Below are 22,384 nucleotides of genomic sequence, written 5' to 3'. Positions count from 1 at the left end.
GGTTCATAAAAAACTCTGAATTGAGGCCGAACAGCAATGATCACAAATGCTTAAAGCACAAAGAGTTGTCAAAAAGGCAGCCCCTTGAGGGGACAGCCAGGAAATTACCTGCTTTATGTTGATACATAGGAACCCCCACGTGGGAAGATCGTCAGCTTCCAGTGGCCCTAGGCCCGCTGTCTTCCTTTCCCATGGTGGGAAGAAATCCCCTCATAGCCCCTGCAGGGGGAAGGTTTGTGGGGCAGGGTCTTCCTTCTCTGCTCTCACTATTGGAGTCCACTGCACTTTACGTGGGGTCCTTTCAGAAACAGGGACCCAGCTATAGCTGTCAAGAAACTGTCGAGGGCACCTGTCTCGCTCAGTCAGTGGAGCACGCGAATCTTGATCTTGGGGTTGCGAGTTCAAGCCCGACGTTGGGTGTAGAGATTACGAAAAATAAAATAAGAAAAGAAGGAAGGAAGGAAGGAAGGCAGGAAGGGAGGAAGGGAGGGAGGAAGGAAACGCTGGCCACCATGGGCGTTTCCTCCACTGCACCCCTATTCTTGGTGGAAAGGAAGCCAGAGAGCAGGGGTTCTGCTAGTTCCTTCACTCACCAGGTTGGTGAGCCCGGCGACCTAGTTTGGGGAAGTTTAAAGGGTCAGGAGAGCAGAGAACTGGTAGGAAAAAGTTCTGACTTCCTCTGCAGGGCTCTCGCAGATCAGTTCTTCTGAGCTTGAAGTTCCTGGGGGTGGGAAGGAAGTGATAGGCCCCCCAGTGTTGATTCCACTCTTCGCCATGGTCATGTGGGATGGGGTCTTCCACTCAGGAGAAGGCAGCCCAGGGCTGAGTTGGGGAAGAGCCGCTGCCTTTGGACTTAGAAGCACGGGTTTTAAATCACCAGGAGGCCCGTTTCTCCATCTGTAACAGTCAAATCTCAGAGGTGACACTTCCCAGTTAGTTATGAGGCTGTGTCTCCCAGGGGGCTTAAAAAAAATCAGAAACGCTACCCAATTCCCTGGACTTAGGACAGGGAGTGGACGAGGAGGAAACCTCTGCAGGAAGACAGGGCTGTGGCCTGGCGGGAGCCCAGTCAGCAGCTAAAACGAGCCTGCGACTGAGGGATGAAGCGTGTCTGAGCGAGAAGGCCAAGGGGGAGTGGGCCGGTGGACGCGGCTCCTGACCAGGCCCTGGGAAGGCTGCTGCCAGTGCTGGGCCCAGCGTGGGGCCGGCAGGAGAGGAGAGAGGAGCTGGTAACCCGGTACCTGGCATGCCTCGTCTGTGAGGCCGGGAGGGCCGTTCTCTGGGGCACTGGGGCAGAGACGGGAAGGACGGCGGGGCCGACCTGGGACTGGGGGGCAGTTGGGAGGCGTGCAGTTCACAGCAGCTGCGCCTACAGCAACTTCCAGCACAATACCTGTCCCACCCATCTCCCCTTCTGGGTGTGGAGCTGAGAGCAAAGTGGGGCGCACCTGGGCTGGGCATGAGCCCCTTTCTCAAGAACTCAGGTCACAACTGGAAGGGACACAGGTGAGGAGGCGAGCTTACAGTGGCTTCTGGAAAGAGGGCTGGTGTGGAAATTCAGAAAAGTCTGTATCTGAGGCTCACAAAGTGCCAGACACTCGGCGGCACTTTAAATGCCACAGATAAAAAGTGAGGTGGCAGGTGGCAGGCGAGACGAGAGGTCAGGGCCCTGGGGCCTCTGAGGCTCAGACGCCGGAGTAAAGAATAAAAACACCTTGGAGACCCCTGTGACCCTGAGCGTGGGGGGAGAATGTCAATGCAGCCCAGCTGGCCTGGAGCCCCGAGCTGAGGCGTGCGCTGGACAGGTGCAGAATCTGTAGATTAAGGCTGAGCGGCCTCTTCAGAACCTCCACGGTGCCGGGAGCTGGACAAGCCCCTTCCGGGTCAAGGCTCGCTGGGGAACTTGGAGGCTCAGGGCTCAGACTGCAATCGGCCTCTCATCACACACCTGCTGGTGTCCCTGATGGATGGTCACCAGCGTGTGGGGACAGTGGGCCCCCCGCCCCTCTCCTGACCACCCCCCCTCGTAATCAAATAAAAGGGGCTGCTATTGGCTGGCAGGGAAGCCCCTCGTGGAGGGGCACTCTTGTTCCATGGCATTCCAGGGCCTGGCTGGGCCGCACACGTGCTTGGTGATCAGATCTGTGGACAGCATGCATGTCCCACACTCGGTTGCATGAAGGACAGTGACAGTTGGTGGTGGCTGAGCAATGTGTGTGTGCCTGCAGGTGCAAAATGTCTCTTTCCCTATTGACCCTCCTGTCTGTCTGTCTGTCTGCATCTTTCTCTGCCTCTTTTGGTGACCTGACAGACCCATAGGGCTGTGCTTTCTGTCCCCTAGAGACACCGTACGGGTCTCACTTGGAACTTCACCTTCCCTTGCCCATCCAGTCCATGACCCCAGCCCGGGCCAGGAGTCCCTCACTGGGTTTGTCCTGCGGGCCCCTCCCCACCGAGGAAGTCTTACCTGGAGATGATCCCTCGCATCTCTCTCTGGCCGGAGGGGCAAGCGGCCCCACCTGGATGCTCCACATCTCCATTCCAGTCAGCTGCCGTGCGGAGGGCATCACAGTCCGGCCCGTGCCCCTGAACCTGGGCAGTGGAGGCCTCGTGATATGGAGCCGGTTGCCTGGGAGGCCTCCCACCTGGTTAGGCCTCGAGCACTTGCCTTTCCTTCTTCCTTAGAGCCTGCCTCCTGGGGAAATGGTACTTACAGAGATGGAAGGGTTTCGTGCATCTCTCGCTTCCTCTCTGTTTCCCGAGGCCCTGAGAGGGAGCGGCAGAAGCCGTGGCTGGCCCGGCTGCCCTGAGACGCCTGGGTGAAAGAGGAGGGGCGGCGTGGAGTCGCAGGCAATTTGGAAAGCACTGTGACCCAAGCAGATCTTGCAGCGGTCGTGTCAAATTCGGCTATTCAGACGTGCCAACAGTGCGCGCACAGAAACCCGTGACACAATAAGGCACAGCCCTGCCCTCCCCGCCGGGGCTCAGAAACTCCCGGCTCTACTGAGAAATGAGAGCTGAAAGGGGAGAGATGGGGGGCAGGCCGCATCAGGGCAGGCTGGAGCCGTGTCTTGGAGGAGGCTGACCCACTTCTTTTGGAGGTAAGGGGCCTTGTGGACCAGCCCACTGAAACGCCACTTGAATTAGCCATGGCTCCCTACACAGGGGTCTCCTTTGGCCTCCTCTCTCCCTCGTTCCTCTGGGAGGGAGGCCTGTCAACATGGCACCGGAGCCACTCGCTTTGCGTCTGGGGCATCCTTGGTCCCTTCACCCGGGGGACATTTTAGGGCCATAAATCTCCCTGAGTCCAGCGGCCCCCTTGAACGAGACAGGCGAGGACAGTCTGAGGGAGAAGGTACAGGTGGGCACGCCTTGCACTGACCCTCCCTTTTGTTCCTGCCTTTTTGATTGTGTGGTGAGTTATTTAGCCAACAATAGATGTTTATGTATGTTTTTTTAGAGCTTGTATTTATTAACAGCCTGCAAAGGGGAGACCGTGAGATTTATTCCGAAAGCGCGGTGAGTTAAAAGGGACAATTAGGGGAGCAGAAAGAGATATCGAGCATGGAGCTGTGAAGGATATTTTAATGCACAATCAAAGGGTTCTTGAGATATTTTCCAAGTAGACAGAAGGTATAAGAAAATTGGCCCATTACAAGCTGATAGTGGGGGATTGGTGACACAGGGTGGAGTAACGGCTGACATGCTAAACTCCTACTTGAGGAAGGTGAGTCCAGAGAGCCAGACTGGGAGGAGATGAGCCAGAATGTCACCACGGCTGGGTCAGCAGGCTCAGCAACACGTGTTGGCCCGGACCCCATCGAAAGCTACACGCACCTCAGTCAATCAAAGGATGTGCACAGAGAAAGGCTGGCATCGTCTGGGTCTGTGTGGAGTAGGGCCCTGAGGAGCTGGGTCCCAGAGGGGAGTTCTGGCCAGGGACTGCTGGGGACAGCCTGGGGAGGTGGTGATACTAGGAGGGAAGATTTGCTGCTGGCTCCAGGGAGCTCTCCCAGCAAACGCATTCTCTCTGACCCCTGGGCCCTGCCTCTTGTCCTCCAAGAAGCTTTCCTGCCCCCCATGCCCTGGCTCTCTCACACTTGCCAACAGGCCTTCTGGAACTGCATTCGCCATGGTGGCAGAGTGCTGGGTGATTAGTTAGGTGACAAGTAAACATTTGCTAAATGGGATTCTTGGCTCCTGGTAATGAACAGCACCTAGCAGGAGAATAAAAAGGGGGAGATGCTGCGTGGAGGGTTCTAGGGATTGCTGATGGTCAGCCGAAGTGGGCACAGCTAGAGGTGGCCATGCCTGGAGGCAAGGGAGGGGCTGAGGGCTGAGCCCTGCGTGGATTGGAAAGGAGGGAGCATGGGAGATAAACCGGCTATGGGGTACTTTCCGGGCTTGGAAGCAGCAGGTGTCTGGGAATGGGACTGTGGCCCAGGCAGATTTCCAGGGAGCGCTCCGGCGTGCTGGCACAAGGGAAGGATCTGGCTGAGCAGAAGAGGCAAGTTAGGATGATGAAACCCACTGTTGAGGAACATTGGCAAGCACGCCACGAGTGGGGGACACGTGCTCGGAGAGATGTTGGGGGTGTGGGGTAGGGAAGAAGACCGCAGAGGGGGCCGTACCTCCACTGCACAGTCAATTCCAAGTCCCTGAGTAGGATTACCCCCAACCTTCCTCTTGCCAGGCTCGCCTCCCACGCCTCTCCCCATAGGATTCCCAGTCTTCAACTCACAGCGCTTTGCTGGTACCCCAAACCAGCACGGTGCTGCTGTAAACCTCCAGCTTTCTGCCTCGAATACTCCCCACACTCTTCTTTGGCCACCTCCTCATCCTATTATAGCCATTGTGTGTCACCTCCTCTGGAAGTCCTCCTGGACCGTCCTCACCCCAGTTGACTTTCTCATGATGGGCGGAGTAGGCACTAACAGAAGCACCAATCTCATACCTGTTTCCACATCTAGGCCCTGCACTCCTTACAGGAGAGGCACGTCTTCCCACTTTTATGTCCCCAGAGCCTGCGCCAATGGCGGGCACATATAGGCCTTTGATCAGCAAGTGTTGAAGGGTAAAGAGGCAACTGAGCTCTGGGGTCAAGGGAAGAGCTTCTGTGATGAGCCGCTGAGACCACCAGTGGCCACCCAGCCCCTCCCATAGGCCACCCCCCCACCCAGAGTGGACTGCTGGGTGGCAGGAGGGGAGAGAGGGAGAAGAGGAGATGGCTCTATCCCAGGGCTCAGGGGAAGAGCCAAGAGCAAAGATGGCAGAAGGGCTGGCCCCGTTAGGAACAAAGGAGGAGGACAGGATTCCTAGGGGCAAGGACCCACGTCTCTGGGCCTGACCCACCCAGGAGGGACACGGCGTCTGGTGACCAGGGAGGTCTAGCCCCTGACTTGTCAACTTGCTCTGGTGCTTTGGGCAATGGTGTCATCGTTCCTGCGTAGCATGTGGACTGCCAAGTGACAAGTGATATCATCCACAACAGAGCCGCTTTCATTCCCTCTACCTCTTAGAGGAGAAAGCTGCTAAAAATACACCTGGCGTCCTGGGCCCCTCTGCCTCGCCTCTAAAAACAGTCGGCAACCAGAGACTGTACTGCACTTGACAGAAGCGGATCATTTATAAAACATTAGCATTTCTTGTACCAACATTTCACTTTCATATTACAGGACTTACTAAGTCTTCTAAAAAAAATTTAATAAAGTGCTTGGACTTTTGATTTTCCCACGGAGGGCTTTGCTGTCTAACGTTGGACATGAAATCAACAACAGGACGGGGCGCCTGGGTGGCTCAGTCATTAAGCATCTGCCTTCGGCTCAGGTCATGATCCCAGAGTCCCGGGATCGAGTCCCACATCGGGCTCCCTGCTCGGCGGGAAGCCTGCTTCTCCCTCTCCCACTCCCCTTGCTTGTGTTCCCTCTCTCGCTGTGTCTCTCTCTCAAATAAAGAAATAAAATCTTTAAAAAAAAAGAAAGAAAGAAAGAAATCAACAACAGGACAGCATCCTCGGGTTCTAAGGGACAGCTGGGCCCTGGCACTGGCCTGGGAGAGCGGGCACTGTGCTCTGCGGTCCCTGCACTCCCCGCACTCCCGTTAGTGCGGGTTTCAAGCCTTGTAAGAGGCAGATTTGTTCAGTCGCGCCTGGAAACCCAGCCCTCCCCTCTCTATCTGGAGAACCGCCTCGCTTCTCTGAAGCAGGAGAAGCAGGTGCAGCCTCCAGACCCTCTCTGCTGCCGTCTGGGTGGGTCCCTGGCCTCCTGGAAACCCCTCTGGGCCCCAGGAACCAGCAGCTCTCTTCCAGCCACTCCTGAGCCCCCTAAGAATCCACAGCTCAGCTGCTGTGCGCGAGGCTCTTGGGAACAGACCAGGAAGGATCCAGGACCAGCCTGCTCCAGGGAGAGCCGCAGAGATTGGGTCGACCCAGCACAGCCAGGCTGCGGGAAGTGAGTCATGTTCTGTGAGGCTGAGGGAAGAATCCTAGCACAGAGAACAAGTGTGTGTGTGTGTGTGTGTTCGCACGCGTGTGCACACATGCATCCCAGTGAGTCAGTGTGCCCCTGCCCCATATGGCTCCTCCCACCAACAAACGTGCTGTGCCCGGCCAGGCTCGCCCACCCCACAAAAGCCTGGGATCCGCCACCACTTCAGGAATGCAGGGTTGGGAAATGAGAAACAGGGTTCTTGTCCAAGAGAAATTTTTTTATTATTATTTTCCTCTCTTGATTGGATTCGGTGTTTCTTGCTCCTCACACACATCCTCTCTGGTGGGGAATTCAGGTTTGTGCAAAGCTCAGAGGAGATTGCGCCTGCCGGGGCCCTGGCCGGCAGCATGGCCAACCTTGACTGGAGCCACTGTCCCCTCGCTGGGCTTGCCTGTTCCATGCCCGGCACGTCCCCACTCCTGACCCCTGAGTCTGGCCCCCTCCCCCACCTCTGCCCGTCCCTGGGCGTGTTCAGAAGGGCCAGGAGGGCTGCGGCCTCCGTAATGCAGAAGTGCCTGAGATGGTTCTTGAAATGCCCTCTTTGTTCCCCTTCTGCTAAGGCCACCTGATGCTTTCCCTCCTGCCGCCTACACAGGACCCTTGCTGGGACAGCCATCAAAGAGCCTCAAGGAAAAATTCAGCAGCTGAGCCATGCTGGAGGCCTGGGCTCATGCCCAGAGTCTCCCTGGCCTGTCCAGACCATTGCTGGCAAAAACGCTAGGCTGATGACACTGCCCAGCCTGTTGGGCTGACACTGTGGATGCTGCCTGCCCGTCGGCAAAAAAGACCCAGAGCCCCTTCCGTCCCCTTCTCCGTGAAGCTCGTCCCCAGGGCCTGGCTCCCTGATGTCCAATGAGCTGCTTCTCGCTTCTGGCCCTGACAACACCTAGTACAGTGGGGGTGATGGGGTGCTCTGGGGCGGCAGCTGGACTTGCGTTGCATATAAAAACAAGGTGATGCTCTGAACATCGAAGAAGATTGGTCCCCTGAAGTGATTCTTGCCGCCTCCCCTTCTTCTCTCTGGCCCTTCCCACTGACCCTTTGCCCTAGGCCCTGGCAAGCACAGGTTACAACGAGGACTGTTGTTGCCAGGTTGGGATTCTAGACAAAAACCCTGTAACTCTTTTCTTGCTAGAAATCACCAATACAATCCTTAGTTCATAGTTCTCCGTATAGTTTATAAACATGAGAAGACATACAGTTGGGGGGGGCGGGGGGCGGGGCCCTGGGCAGTTGTGTGTATCTATATGTGGAGAGTGTGTATATATATAAGTGGACGTAGCTATAAAACTGCACCTCCTGTGAGAATCTCACTGCACTTGATGCAGTTCTGAATTTCAGCCTCTGATGATCTTTCCTTTGGTAATTGGTTCTTGGAGCCTAGCGGCTGGGCCTGGGTCTGCCAGGGCTGCCTGAGACATCAGGAACGAGAGGCGTTACCCCCGAGGGAGGGGTTGAGGGTCGGAGTGAGGGCAGGTAGACTCCGTGGCCTCAGGCAAGAGCCAAAATACCACCTGCTTCCATGCTCCCAGACAGCTGGGACACCCAGCCTCTTGGGTGAGCCTCGGCTCTTCTCCTCTGAGTCCTGCTTCCTCCAGGGATGGCGGGGGCCCTTCAGACCTCTCCAATGACTGGGATTCCACAGAGCCCAGCTCCTGTGGGGCACTGTCCCATTGTTGCTAATGAAGGATTCATTTTGCGGGCTTTAACCACCTTGCTGGATGGATGCTGTCCGTGGGCGCTCGGCAGGGCCTGGCTGGACAGCTGGGTGTGATGTGCTCACTAATCCCTTCCCACTTTGGGGCTGTACACTTTGGGTTTATAATCCACCCGGCAGGGCCCAGACAGCAGCCGAAGACCTTACCAACTTGCCTGAAACCCAGCAGATGCTCCCCTTGTTAAAAAAAAGAAAAGAGATTCTGTTCCTTGGTGGACACGTGGCAGTGCTGGGTGCTGGCGCTCCAGGTCCTCAGCGGAGAGTGACCACCAGCCCCAGTATCCAGGCCAGGAGGGAGGCTCCCAGGGAACTGCCCGAGGAGGCCTGCTGCACCCCGCTGGGGGCACGGATGGGGGTCCTGCGGGCACACTTGCCCTTCCTCTTGGGCCGCCCAGTGGGCATGATGTCAAAGCTGAACTTGTGCTGGTAGTCAGGGGCGTAGTCCTGCAGCTCGTGGGCCTGCTTCCCGGCGCCCGCCTTGGACACCTGGTTGCGATTCCTGTGGCTGGTGCAGTTCTTGCCCGGCCTCCGGTGGCCTGGGCGGGAGCCGGGCAGGTGGCCATGCGGGTGGCCCCTGTCCCTGGCAGAGCCACGGGGCGGGTAGTGCTCCTTGCGGGCGACCCTGTCGGTGGTGGTGAGCGTGTGCGACTTGATCTGGTGCGGGGAGGCTGGCCCCGTGCAGTTCCGGAAGTCCTCGGCCCTCAGCAGCTTCAGGTCCTGGCCTTGCCGCGCCTCGGGGGACGCGCAGGGGACGGCGGAGCTGGAGCCCCGGAATCTCCGCAGCCATTCCCACAGGGAGTGCGCCCGGCAGCCGCAGTCCCAAGCATTCCCGTTGAGGCGGAGGAACTCCAGGGCTCCCAGGGGTGCCAGGCAGTCGCCCTGCAGCTCGGAGAGACTGTTGTTGAAGAGAAAGAGGGTGGTCAGCCTGCGGAGGTCGTGGAACGCCTTGTGGTGGACCCACTGCAGCTGGTTCTCGTGCAGCAGTAGCCGGTCCAAGTTCACCAGCCCCCGGAACGTGTCCTGGCCCAGGCTCCACAGCTTGTTGCCATGCAGGAACAGGTGGCTGAGGTTGACCAGGTCCACAAAGATGTCGTCCTGCAGGTACTCGATGTGATTGTCCTGCAGGTAGAGGTACTGCAGGCTGTGCAGGCCACCGAAGATGCCTGCGGGCAGGGCGCTGAGCCCGCACTTATAGAGGTAGAGGGCGTGCAGCCTCACGAGGCCCTGGAAGGTCTCCGGCGCCAGCGTCCGCAGCTGCCGGTTGTCGCCAAGGTCCAGCTCCTCCAGGTGCACGAAGCCCTCGAAGGTGCCGGGGTCGATGAAGGTGATGTTGTTGGAGTAGATCCACAGGGTGACCATAGCGGGGCTGAAGTGGCCCTGCTGGAGGAGGGTGATGCGGTTGTTCTGCAGGAAGATGCGCTCGCTGTCCTCCGGGATGCCCTCGGGGATGGCGGCGAAGTTGTGCGCCTGGCAGCTGACCGTCATGGGTGCGGGGTAGCACACGCAGTCCCGCGGGCAGCCGCCGCCCAGGGACAGCTCCCCGGCCAGCAGCAGCAGCAACAGTTCCACACAGCACCCTGGCGGGGGGGGCGGGGGGGGAGAGAGAGCACAGCCAGGTCAGGCTCGGCCAGGGGAGGCGGGGACGCACGGGCTGCGGGGCTGGGGGACGCGCCTCCCCCCTCGGCCGGGCTCCGTCCCGGGCTGTGCGCAACTCGGCGGTCTGGGATGGCGGCCCCCTGGGGGTGGCTCCTGCCGGGAGGAAGGCGGGGGTCGGGCCCAAGCGGGGCCCTCACCGGGCCTGAGACCACGCTCTGGCGCTCCGCCCCTTAGGAGGGGTCTCCCCGCATCCCCGCGGCGAGGAGAGTTCGGGGACGCGCGCCGGACCCTCAGTCCCGCCCCTAAGCCCTAGCCCCGCCCCCAGGCTCGGCCCGCCCTGCTGGGGTGGGCGTCGCAGCCCGTGGACGGGGCGCCCAGCCTCTGGTTCCCGTCCCGGCTCTGCCACTCCCTTAACAGCACATGAGCGGGTAGTGCTTCAGACTCCTGGTCTAACAAAGTCAATATATGGAGGCCTGAGGAGTCTTTTTATGTATTCTTTTTTTTTTTTTTTTTTTAAAGATTTTATTTATTTGACAGAGAAAGAGCGCGAGAGCAGGAGCACAAGCGGGGGAATGGGAGAGGGAGAAGCAGGCTTCCCGCTGAGCAGGGAGCCCGATGCGGGGCTCGATCCCAGGACCCCGGGACCATGACCTGAGCCGAAGGCAGACGCTTAACGACCGAGCCACCCAGGCGCCCCTTTTTATGTATTTTAATAACAAAGCATGCATGCAAGACACCAAAGTTCAGCTCAAAAGATGTCTCATTTATGGTGCCTTCTGTGTCCTCAAATATGTGACAGCTCTCTGTGCCTCAGTTTCTTCATTTCTAAATAGTAGTAGTTGTTCCTTGCGGAGCTACGAGGATGTGCTAAGGGGACATATGTGTGAAGGACTGGGGGAGACACCAGGGCTGCCTGGCTTGGGCCCCCCCCATCGGGTCCATCTTCAGGCCCCTCCCATCCCCGCACCTCACTCCCAGGCTGTGTGCTTCCCGGCCGTGGTGGCAAATCAGGCCTTTTGCCTCTCGACTGTCCGGAGCATTTCCTCTGTAGCTTCCCTCTAATTGGGCATTAATTAGGCATTCGTTAATGGATCCCTAAAATAATTTATTTTCGGATGTGTCCAGCCTGTGGTCGGATAATAGCCCCGTGCTCATTATCGGAGCGTCCTCATTATAGACGATCATCATTACCTGCCTTTTTCCAGGGTCGCAGCTGCCCCAGGCTGCCCGGCAGGCGCGCCGGCGAGCGAGGACAGGCTCCAGGCCGGTAGACCCCCACCCTGCATGGCCAGGCAGCCATCTCGTCCCTGCCTGGGCTTGGCCTCTTGCCCGCCCCTTCCAGCTTGGCCAGCTGGGCCTCTCGGGGGAGGCCGGGGCCTGGGGCAGCTCAGCTGATTCCTGCTGTTGGCTCTGCCCAAAGCAGGTGGAGAGAACCAAGACTCCCGGCCACTCGGACTGGCCTGCTCCCGGCCTCATGCGGGCCACTAGGCCAGGCTCCCAGGCCTGCTGCTGGCCTAGCCTCCTGGCCTGTCTCGGGCAGGCCTAGCCACCACTGCCACCCCTCATTCCTGGCAGAAACGGCATCGTAAATAAGTGACAGCTCCCAGCTGTTGGGAGTTACGGGCTCGCAGAGAGCGGCAGCTGCTTCCCGTCCCCCTGTAATCACCCGGCTTCCACCGAACGTTTCCAACATAAAAATCATCGCATATAACTTCGTTTTTGCATAATTGGGTTCGGTTGCGATTTCAGAGCAATTATGACCTCGGTGGCGGCGGCGGCTGTGCAGCTGTGAGGACCCTTTCCGGGCCGGGCCACGCTCTAGGTGGTTCCTGCAGTGTCTTCAGTCATCGCGACCGCTGGACAGCCTGCAGGCTAAGCCTCAGTTTCCCTCCCTGTAACACGGGTAGGACACGATCGCTTTACCAGCGTGCCCCACGTGGAGGCTCGGGTCTGACCTCCAGGCCCCCATTGCCCACCTCAGTCTGGCAGGGGCTCCCAGCTGTGCAGGGGGGAAGCAAGAGTGTGAGGGGCCGGGAGCCTGAACCCCAAGCCCCAGCTGACTCTCCGGGAGCCTGCCAGGTGCCTTGAGCCTCCAAAAGCCAGGGGTGGGAGGAGGACCCAACCCACATTGGCTGCAGCTTCCACAGAGACTGACACCCCTTTCCCCTCTCTCGCTGGCACTCCTCACCCCTGCCCAGGCTGCTGTCTCCCAGGAACCTTGCCCCAGAGAAGCGGCCCCCACCTTGCCATTGGGGGGGGGGCCCAGGGGACCCCTCCCAGCTCAAGGGCGTTCACAGTACTCACTGTGCTGAAGGGGACCAGGCCACGGTCACAAACTGGTGCCTGTGGGACACACAGTGCCACACCAGACCCGGGGGGGGGGGGGCGATGCCGCAAAGAAAAAGGCTTTTCCTGCCCTTATGTCTGGCAGCAGAGAGACACCGACCATGGGGGCAGGGGTAAGCTGTGGCAGGCTCAGCACTAATACCACTCGACATTTGTGCAGCTTATGAAGTTTACAAAGTGCTTCTGCTTGCTCTCCTCTGATCCTCAGCATTACTGTGTGGTGGGGGTGTTCTCCTGCCCCCCTGACCTGGATGGGGGCAGACAACCCTTCCTCCTGCTGTTGTGGCCTATGTCTCCATGAGGCCCTGGGGCTGGGCTTCTCAGAAGTGTTCCCAGGGAAGCTGGGGGCCCCAAGGAGAGCCATAACCTCCCTTAGACAGGTGCGCCAGGGAATGTCGGAGCACAGGGAAACCAGGCAGAGACCCCAGCTTGGATGAAAAAAACAAATGCCCAAAAATCTAGGCATGGGCTGAGCAGCCAGCTTGTGAACACACTTTGGCGGGTGTGTGGGGTAAAGGCAGGACCCAGGAAGGAACCCCCCATGTCCTTCCTACGAGAGGGGCCCCAAAGGAGGCAGGGACCCCAGCCAACCGCTAAGAGCTGCTCTCCATCCTTCAGTGCCGCCCAGATGCCAGGGATCCAGGCCAGGGAAGCTGCCCTTGCACTACCTTGGCCTCCTTCCACTGGGCACTGGAGTGGGTCTCCGCTGAATCTGCTTCTCCACCCTAGAAGCTGGTCCCATCTCCAAGGCCCTGGACCAGCCCTCGCAGCCAAACTCCTCCGCCCTTGGCACCCGTGCTCAAGCCAATGGGTGTGCTGGTCCTGGATTGTCACCTTGCCGGGTTTCTTCCCAGGAAGGCTGGCGCTTGGTTGCTGCAGCTCTTCCTCCTGTGCCCCCTCCGTGTGCCAGTGGGGGCCCCAACCCCACTGATGGCCTGATGAACGTACCAACAATGAGGCAGATGCCTTTGCCGCGCACCTTAAGATTGCAAATTAGCAGCTGGGCTCTGTGGAGGAGACTTGCACCCCCTCCCATCCGCCTCCTCAGCCCTCTCCTGCGTGGGGCGGGCGTTGATCTGCCTGAGGGGGCTGAAGAAAGTAAGGCTGGGCCTCATCCCCCTTTCCTCAGGCTCTCCTCCTCCTCTCCTCCAGGGGCATGCACCTGACTGCTCGGCTACTCCCAAGCCTCCTGGCCTCCCACACATCTGAGCTCACCTGAGGCTCCGCAGCCTCATTCCTTCCTTCCTCCATTCAATACTTGCCCTGAGTCTTGGAGTGTCCAATGTGCTAGGGCAGGGAGGAGTCCGGTGATGAACTTCGCAAGCCCTCATGGGTTCATTAGCAGATGGGGGGCCCCCAATCCTAGGCAGTCTGGCCAGGTGCCGGGGCCCAGAGTAGGCACCTAAGGGTGTGTGTGTAAGGGGAAGCTCAGGGAAGGTCCCTGCCGCCCCGTGCCGCCTCCTCTGCTTCTGCTCCCCTGCTAGCATAGAGAATACACAGTAGAGACTGTGTTGTTTCCATGTCCTCCTTCCCGCAAATCCCAAAACCCTGCACCTGCTGGGCAGGAACCTGTGGGGGAGGGGGCGAGTAGACCTCACCCAGTCTACTCAGCAACCCCAGATGTGCTTATGAATGGGCCTGTGGGGCTGGACCTGGCGGGATGGGTGGGAAGGGCATAACAGGCAGAAGGCACAGGATATGCAAAGGCACTGAGGTGGGGAAACAGGCCGTGTGCCCCCCGTCTTATCCCAGACCTTCTCTTCTCTCAGCCTCTAAGTAGCCAGAGCTCCCTAAGAAGCTGTAACACCAGCTCTGCGAGGCTGGAGACACCCAGGCCTGGGGAGGCCAGAGAGGTCCCCAGGGAAACCAGCACTGGCAGGACCTCTGCTCCAGTCCCAGGCCAGATGGCCAGAGTGGCAGGGGTCCTGCAGCTTGCCCACCCTGGGAGCAGGACGGAGCTAACCAAGGAAGAGGACCCAGTCCTAATCACGGACCAGATTCTTTAAAGGAACCCTCACACCACCACACCATCCAAGACGAAATGAGGCACAGTGGGGGGGGGGGGGGAGGGGAGAGAGGCTGGCTGAGGCCACACAGCTGGTGAAGAGGGTGGTGGAACAGGCCTCACCCCTGACTTCAAATCCAGGAGCTCCAAGTTGCCAGGGGCAGGCAGGCCAGCCTCATCGGCTCATCATCGGACGGACGGCCGCTCAGCCCTCCCCGGCCCCACGGTCTCAGCCCTCCCCCTGACCACCTCTCCCTACACCTGTGCAGGGACAGTCCCATGGCTTGGAATCCCCTGAAGGCCCCCAGGCAAGTCCGTGGGGCTCTCTGAGCCTCAGAGTCTTGTCAGTCATGTGGCCAATCCTTCTGGCTCTGCAGCCCCCCCTCCCTCCGCACAGGCCCAGTCCCCCCACCCCCCCGCCCCAGCCTTGCCAGATGCTTTTCTCTGAGCCAATCGATGCTAACCAAATGGCTCGGCCGGTCAGAGAACAGCCTCGGGCCAGGCTGGCTGAGCTCACAGAGCTCCTGGAGCCCCAGGCCACTTGGCAGGGTCCCTCCAGGCCACACCCAAGCACACACCACTTTCTGAAGTGTCCCCCCACCCCAGCCTGGCCCAGCCCTGGAGACAAGGAAGCCAGCCCAGAGAGGCTGGGCTTCCCTCCTCGTCCCCCGCTGCAGATGCCTGTGATCCACTCGCCCCTCTAGATCTCCATCCTTCAAATGCAGTCTGTCCGAAGGTGAGCTGCAGCTCCTCCACCCCCCCTCCACCCCCCACCTCCTCCACAAGCATCTTCGCATCTTCTCCGCTTCAGGTGAAGGCAGTGTCTTCATTCTGGCGGCTCAGGCAAGAACCTCAGAGTCTTGCCAACTCCTCTCTCTCACCTCATACCCAGTCTGCCAGGAGTCCTGTGCGCTCACCTTCACAATGTACCCAGAATCCACCCATGTCTCCCAGCCACCAGCCCAGCCAGGGCCCCCATCATCTCTCACCTGGCCTATTGCCACAGTCTCCCGAGGGGTCCCCGGGCTCCCACCCTTGCCCCTACATGTCGGCTAACACAGCAGCACAAGTCTGAGTCAGAGCACATGACCCCTCTGCTCAAACCCTCCTCGGCCCCATCGTGCTCAGTAAGACCCTCCAGTCTTTTTTTTTTTAAAGATTTTATTTATTTATTTGACAGAGAGAGACACAGCGAGAGAGGGAACACAAGCAGGGGGAGTGGGAGAGGGAGAAGCGGGCTTCCTGCTGAGGAGAGAGCCTGATGCGGGGCTCCATCCCAGGACCCTGGGATCACGACCTGAGCCGAAGGCAGACGCTTAACGACTGAGCCACCCAGGCGCCCCAAGACCCTCCAGTCTTTACTGGGGCCCTGGCCACAGCCTCTCCTCCCTACCCCAGCCTCTTCTTGCTCTTTTTCACATGCTGGGCATGTCCTGCCACCAGCCTTTGGCTGCTCCCTCCTCCTAGAGCACTGCCCAGGATACCTGCAAGGCCCTTGCCCTCACCCCAGAGTTCGGGTCTCTCCCAGGGTCACCTTCTCAGCCAGGCCTTCCCGAGCAGCCTATTTAAAATAGGGAAGAAGCCCATCCCTGTTTTACTTTTCCGCTTAATGGTCATCCTCTTCTAATAAATTATTTCATTTATTTATTTATCTTGTTCCTTTTCTGTCCCCTCCCACTGAGTGTCAACTCCATGAGGACAGTGCTTTTGTCTGGTGCATTCCCTGCTGAGCCCCTGGGGCCTAGAACGGTGCCTGGAACATAGTAGGTGCTCAATAAACATAGCAGTTCTTGTTAGTACCAAGGCCTCCGGTAAGAGCACCCTCGGCCATGGCTCTCTCTCGCGGGCCCCTGGGCCATCATAGGGGGACAGATGGTGGGGAGAGCTCTGCAAGGGAAGTTACACACCAGACCTGTCCAAGGGGCAGGCGACCAACACAGCTTTGCCTAGGACTCAGGGCTTTCCCAGGACTTGGGACTTTCGGGGCTAAAACTGGTAAGTCCCAAACAAACCAGGACAAGTCAGTCACCCTATCTGAGGCCAAGACTGTGCCATCCTTCCAAAAACCAAACTCTCTGGGCCCAGGAAGGGGATGGGACACACAGGCAGGCATGAAGCATGAGTGTTCTCTAGACACCCACGCCTTAGGTCTACTGCCTGCAGCCGGGAGGCAGGCCCGGCCTACACGGGGCCTGGGTGCGCACGTGTGTACGTGTGTGTGCACGGATCGGAGGACATCTCTGTGCATGCGTGTGCTACTGTGTGTTTAGCCGTGTGTGTAGACATGGCCACGTATGCATGTGTATGCAGTAACGGAGTACATGCACATGCGTGTGCAAGCTCGTGTTTGTCTCTGGAGGCCACCAAGGGGGCTGGCAGCCTGGGCCCTTTCCTCCTGCAGCATCCCTGAACTCCAGCCCAGAAAGGGGGCCTGGGTCTGTGACATCCCCGTCTTATCTCGGCACTCACTCTGGCTTTGTCTTTAGCTCCTGCTCTCCTCCCGACACGCTCAATTACGTACCCACTCCAGGGTCACTCTCAGCTGGGAAGCAAGTGGCCCCTTACTGGAACAGTCCTTGGCTTTTACGTGCCGTGGTGAGCCCCCTGCACAGGCCTGGCCGGGATGCCGTGCTAACTGGGCTGCCGAGCTCTCAGGGGGCCTCACTGGAGCAACCTCAGGCTCCCCAGCTTTGCCTAGCCGCATCTGCCACCTCCTCGCTGCGGGGTGCCCTCTGGGGGGTGGGAGGTCGGAGGCTGGCGCGAGCAGCTCTATACCCCGGTACTGCCTGGCTTTGGGACCAGCCCCACTGGGAGCACATGTCAGCTGGGCAACCTGGGCAGGTCACTAAACCTCCAAGGCCTCAGTTTTTTAGTCCAGGAACTGGGAGGCCGAGCACCTGCCTTCCTGGGTGTTGGAAGCCCTCGGTGAGGCTGTGCCCTTGAACTGTAGCCCAGGGTGCGCTGAAGAAGAGCCTTCGCCAAGGGTGGTGATTGTGTTACTGGTACTGTTATCAAAGGAGTTACTGCTCACCCCCTCAGTGCTCTCCGCAACCCCGGTGCACCCTGGCTTTCACCCCACCCTACCCTGGTGCTTCCAGACCCCAGAGGCCTGGCAGAGGGACCTGACAGATCAGACACTGAGTCAGGGCTCAGACCCAGGTTCAAGTTCCTTCCCTGTCAGGCCTTGGCTGCCCCCAGGGCACCGCAGGTGGGGATGGGGTCTTGACCTCTCTACTTTGCCCTTCCTCCCAGTCCATCCGTCTCCATCTGGAGTTGCCAGCTCTCTGCAGAATGCCCCAGGTATTTGGGCTCTACCTTCACCTTGGGAGGCCCCTCTGGGGCTCATAAAACGTGTTCCACGTTACTCAAATTTGCTCCTCGGTTTGGGGGCTCCAGAATCTGGGCTGTGGCAGCGCAAGGCTGAGGGCTGTGGGCTTCTGAGAGCCAGTCCTTCCCAGGAGGTTTAGGGAAGGCTCTGCATCCTGCCTCCTCCCTCCAAACCCTGGAGCCTACTGTCCCTCCCCCAGAACCACAGCAAACTGTGGACCCACCTGCACCCAGACAGGCTCACTGAAACTGGAGTGGTATCTTAGGTGTGTTTGGTGGGGCAGGTGAACCTCTGTGGCCATGGGACAGTCCCCAGGGGCAAGTGTCTACTGCCTGCCTGGGGGTCGCTGAGGGGTTGTGAGGGAGAGAGGGTAGGGGTGGGGATCTACCAAATCCCGAAGGCCCTGGCATTGGCTGACAGAAAACAGGAGATAGGACCCAGCCTGTGAGAAGCAGGTGCAGAACTCTCTTCCAGGAGCCCTTGTTCCTACTTCCTGGAACAGCACCCTTTCCATGTTGTCTGCAAAAGGCATTCAGAACTCAAATCTGGGGTATCGGTCACCTGGTCACCCCATTCTGAACCTGTCCCCTGACTCCTTCATTCATGCAAGTTCGCTCTGTGCTTGGTGCTGCAACGGTAGGATCCAGCTCCTTCTCCCACGGGGCCTACGCGTTCCAGCAGGGAGATGATTAAGCCAAAGGACCAGACAAGACCAGACTGACAAACGGCAGTAGACATTGGGGACAGAACAAGGGGGTTAAGACTGAGACAAACGGGGGCGCTTGGATTGTTTAGTCCGTGGAGCCTCTGCCTTCAGCTCAGGTTATGATCCCAGGGTCCTGACATCAGGCTCCACATTGGGCGCCCTGCTCACAGGAAGCCTGCTTCCTCTCCTCCGCACTCGAGCTCTCTCTCTCTATCTTTGTCTCTCAAATAAATAAATAAAATTAAAAAAAAAAAAGACTGAGAGGGCACCTGGGTGGCTCAGTGGGTTAAGTGACTGCCTTTGGCTCAAGTCATGATCCTGGGGCCCTGGGATCGAGCCCCACATCGGGCTCCTTGCTCAGCGGGGAGGCTGTTTCTCCCTCTCCCTCTGCCTGTCACTCCCCCTGCTTGTACTCTTTCTCCCTGTCAAATAAATAAATAAAATCTTAAAAAAAAAAAAAAAGACTGAGACAAATGGGGGGACTGACATTAGTTTGTGTGCTCATGAAGGGCCTCCCTGAGCAGTGACACCTGAGTTGAAACCTAAAGGAAAGGAAGGAGCCAAAGAACAGAGGGAACAGCAGGTGCAAAGGCCCTGGGACAGGACCAAACTTAGTATAGATGAGGGAAGAAGGGCAGGGCAGGAGATGCAGTCAGAAAGGCAGGAGGCAGGCTTTGTAGTGACTTGAAAGCCTCAGTGGAATAGTTTGGACCTAATTCTGGGTATGGTGAGCAGCCACGGAAGAGCCTGAAGTGGGAGCAGTATGATGGGATTTGAGGGACTGCTACTGGAGCACGGATGGTGGGGCAAAAGGAGGCGCAGGGCCATGGAGTCAGAGAGCAGTGGACAGAATGAGAAATGTTTAGGATGTAGAAGTGGCAGGACATAGAAGTGGACCAGTGTAAGGGGTAGGGGTTGGGAGGGACATGGGGTGGCTCAGAGGATGAGGCTACAGCGAGACTGGAGGAGCCTGGGAAAGCAGGCTCAGGGGCCAACAGGAACGCAATTTAGGACAAGCGAAGCCTGTGGAGACTTACAGGGCTGTTTAACTGGTGGCAGGTGGATGTACCAAACTGGAGGTGAGAGGCACACTTGGGAGTCACGGGCGCAGAGATGGTATTTAAATCCATGGGAAAGGATGAGGTCACCTGTCAAGAGAGGGGAACCAGGATGGAGGCCTCCAGCAACACAATTCTGGAATGTAAAGGAGGAGGAACGGCCAGCAATGTCAAAGGAAAGCCACGGTGCCTGGTGTGGCGGAAGCCAAGAGTATTTCAAGGAGGAAGGTGGACTTGGCCATGATGAGGGCTCGGAGAGCTCCGCGAGGATGAAGCGCAGTTGTCTGGCAACATGGAGGTAACTGGGGACGCCAGAAAGCTCATTTCTGGGAGAACGAGGGGGGCAGAATGCATTCTAGAGGGGGAGGAAGAGTGAATGGGGAGACAGCACTGGGTCAGCCAGGACAGGTTAGGGCATGCGAATGTAACCAGCGGCCCCAGGGTCTCGGTGGCTCACGGCAGAGGCTGGTTTCTTGCTCAGGGATCTGGGTGGAGAACACATCCTCCACCCAGAACCCTGGCTGTCTCACGACAGAGGGGACAGAGGCCGTGGTCACCACGGGATTTTGTTTCAAGCAGCACTCCTGCCTGTGTATCATGGGTCAGAGTCAGTCACGTGGCCCAGCCCGTCCTCACCCGGCCAGGGAAGAATCCTGGGGTGCTGGCGTCGGGGAGCAGTGTCTATGAGCACCCAGAGGTCACTCACTCAGAAGCTTTGCTGTGAAGGGGGCAGAGACACAGGGCAGCGCCCGGAGAGGCGTGGAGTCCTGGGAGGTCGTCTGCTTTTTAAAGCTGGAAGAGACTAGAGCTTGTTTGCACGCTTGTGGGTGTGATTTGGGAGGAGGGAGAGGGAAAGAAGCCCAAGCAGCAGGAGTGGGAGGGCCAAAGGCCCGGAGGCCCAGAGCACTGAAGGAACACCCTCCCGCGGCAAGGGGAGGGACGCAAGGTCTATGCAAATGACAAGATGACGGAGTTGCCCCCCACCCCAGCCTTCTTGTCTCCCTGAAGTAAAAGGGGGTCATTAGCTGGGAGCAAAAGTAGGGAGGAGGGTGGGAGTTTGAGGAGAAAGAAGACAGAATGAAGCAGGCCTTCCATTTGGTGGGAAATCAAACTACCCCAGTCGCATGAGACATTTGCATGTTTGCAAACACAGGTTTCCAGTGCCCACTGCCCGCCGGGCCCCTGCCCAAGTCCTCCTCACCGCCCGCTGGACTGCTGGGGCTCTCGGCCCCTCTGATGACGTCCGCTGCGTCACTCCCCGGCTCACAGAGCTGCATTCGCTCAGCAAACATTCGCCCCTCCCCTTCTTCTGGGCCGGACACTGTGCCAGGAGGGCTCTGGGGACAAAAGACCCAGTTTCTCTGGGGACAAAAGAAGCCAGTTCCTGGCTTCCACGAGCTCACAGTCTTCCCCAGATGCCTCCAGGAGAGTGTGTTGTGGACATGCGTCACTCCTCTTGGCCACCCAGCTGCTAAACCCCCTTCCTGTATTTGCGAGATCTCCCAGTTTAGGTACATGAGTCCTTCCCTCCCTGTGGAAGCTGAAAAGGTCAAGCCCGGGACGCCTGGGTGGTTCAGTCAGTTAAGCGTCTGCCTTCAGCTCAGGTCATGGTCCCAGGGTCCTGGGATCGAGTCCCGCATCGGGCTCCCTGCTCCGCGGGGAGCCTGCTTTTCCCCCTGCCTCTGCCTCTCTCTCTCTCTATCTCTCATGAATAAATAAATAAAATCTTTAAGAAAAAAAAAAAAGAAAAGGTCAAGCCCTCACTTTCTCATTCTTCCTGGAAGACTGGGCAAGGCCTGTAACCCAGACTTTGAACTAGGACTTAATGGTGCGATTAAGCTGGGAGCAATGCTTACAAGGATGGTGGCAGAGCCAGGGTGGGCGGTGACTGTGACGGGGAACATTGGACGTACGAGCTGGAAGTGTCTTTGTCTTTGTTTGGGGCATCGCTCCTGTCTGTGGAGCTCCCAACCCTTTGGGAGATTCTGTGAGTTACCTGTAAATAGATCTGCTTTTTATTTAAATTAGTCAAGGCTGGTGTGTCTGTTGCTTGCAAGTAAGAATCCTCTCTGATGTGAGGTCCCTCCAGCTGAGCACGGCTTGAGCTGCATCACCCTGGTGGGGCCATCCTGAGGACACTGCCTAATGGTTCTTTCCACCAAGACCCCCAGAGCCACCCTGGTTCTTGCCCTGCCCAGACCTGGGGTTGTTCAGCTTCTTCTTTGGGTCTTTCTGCAGCGGCCCACCTAACACCCCGCTTCTTTTTTGTTGTTGTTGTTGTTGTTGTTATTTATTTATTTAAATTTTATTATGTTATGTTAGTCACCATACAATACATCATTAGTTTTTGATGTAGTGATCCATGATCCACTGTTTTCGTATAACACCCAGTGCTCCATGCAGTACGTGTCCTCCTTAATACCCATCACCGGGCTAACCAATCCCCCCTCCCCCCTCCCCTCCAAAACCCTGCTTGTTTCTCAGGTCCATAGTCTCTCATGGTTCATCTCTCCCTCCAATACCCCCCCCATTTTTCCCTTCCTTCTCTTAATGTCCTCCATGTTATTCCTTATGTTCCATAAATAAGTGAAACCATATGATAATTGACTTTCTCTGCTTGACTTATTTCACTTAGCATAATCTCCTCCAGTCCCATCCATGTTGATGTAAAAGTTGGGTATTCATCTTTTCTGATGGCTGAGTAATACTCCATTGTATATATGGACCACATCTTCTTTATCCATTCATCTGTTGAAGGGCATCTCGGCTCTTTCCACAGTTTGGCTATTGCGGACATTGCTGCTATGAACATTGGGGTGCATATGGCCCTTCTTTTCACTACATCTGTGTCTTTGGGGTAAATACCCAGGAGTGCAATTGCTGGGTCATAGGGTAGCTCTATTTTTAAATTTTTGAGGCACCTCCACACTGTTTTCCAAAGTGGCTGTACCAACTTGCATTCCCACCAACAGTGTAAGAGGGTTCCCCTTTCTCCACAACCTCTCCAACATTTGTTCTTTCTTTCCCTGTCCATTTTTGCCATTCTAACTGGTGTAAGGTGGTATCTCAGTGTGGTTTTGATTTGGATTTCCCTGATGGCTAATGATGATGAACATTTTTTCATGTGTCTGTTAGCCATT

The 22,384-nt window shown here is 57.7% G+C and overlaps 1 protein-coding gene across 1 annotated transcript in view; it reads right to left on the bottom strand.

Moving 5' to 3' along the window:
- Positions 1–5,994: 5,994 nt before the first annotated feature.
- Positions 5,995–22,384, bottom strand: part of RTN4RL1 (reticulon 4 receptor like 1) — a 70,735-nt gene continuing 54,345 nt past the window's right edge. Inside the window, exon 2 of the mRNA XM_045889622.3 lies at positions 5,995–9,782. Within this exon, the coding sequence (XP_045745578.1) occupies positions 8,458–9,782 (1,325 nt within the window). The 3' untranslated portion in view covers positions 5,995–8,457. The remainder of the gene's footprint in view (positions 9,783–22,384) is intronic.

This window comes from Mirounga angustirostris, unplaced genomic scaffold (assembly GCF_029215605.1).
Source record: "Mirounga angustirostris isolate CCGP_5_RB_7025 unplaced genomic scaffold, mMirAng1.0.hap1 SCAF_17, whole genome shotgun sequence".
Lineage (NCBI taxonomy): Eukaryota > Metazoa > Chordata > Mammalia > Carnivora > Phocidae > Mirounga > Mirounga angustirostris.
The sequence above is the reverse complement of the archived record's forward strand: the minus strand, read 5'-3'. Positions and strand labels throughout refer to the sequence as shown.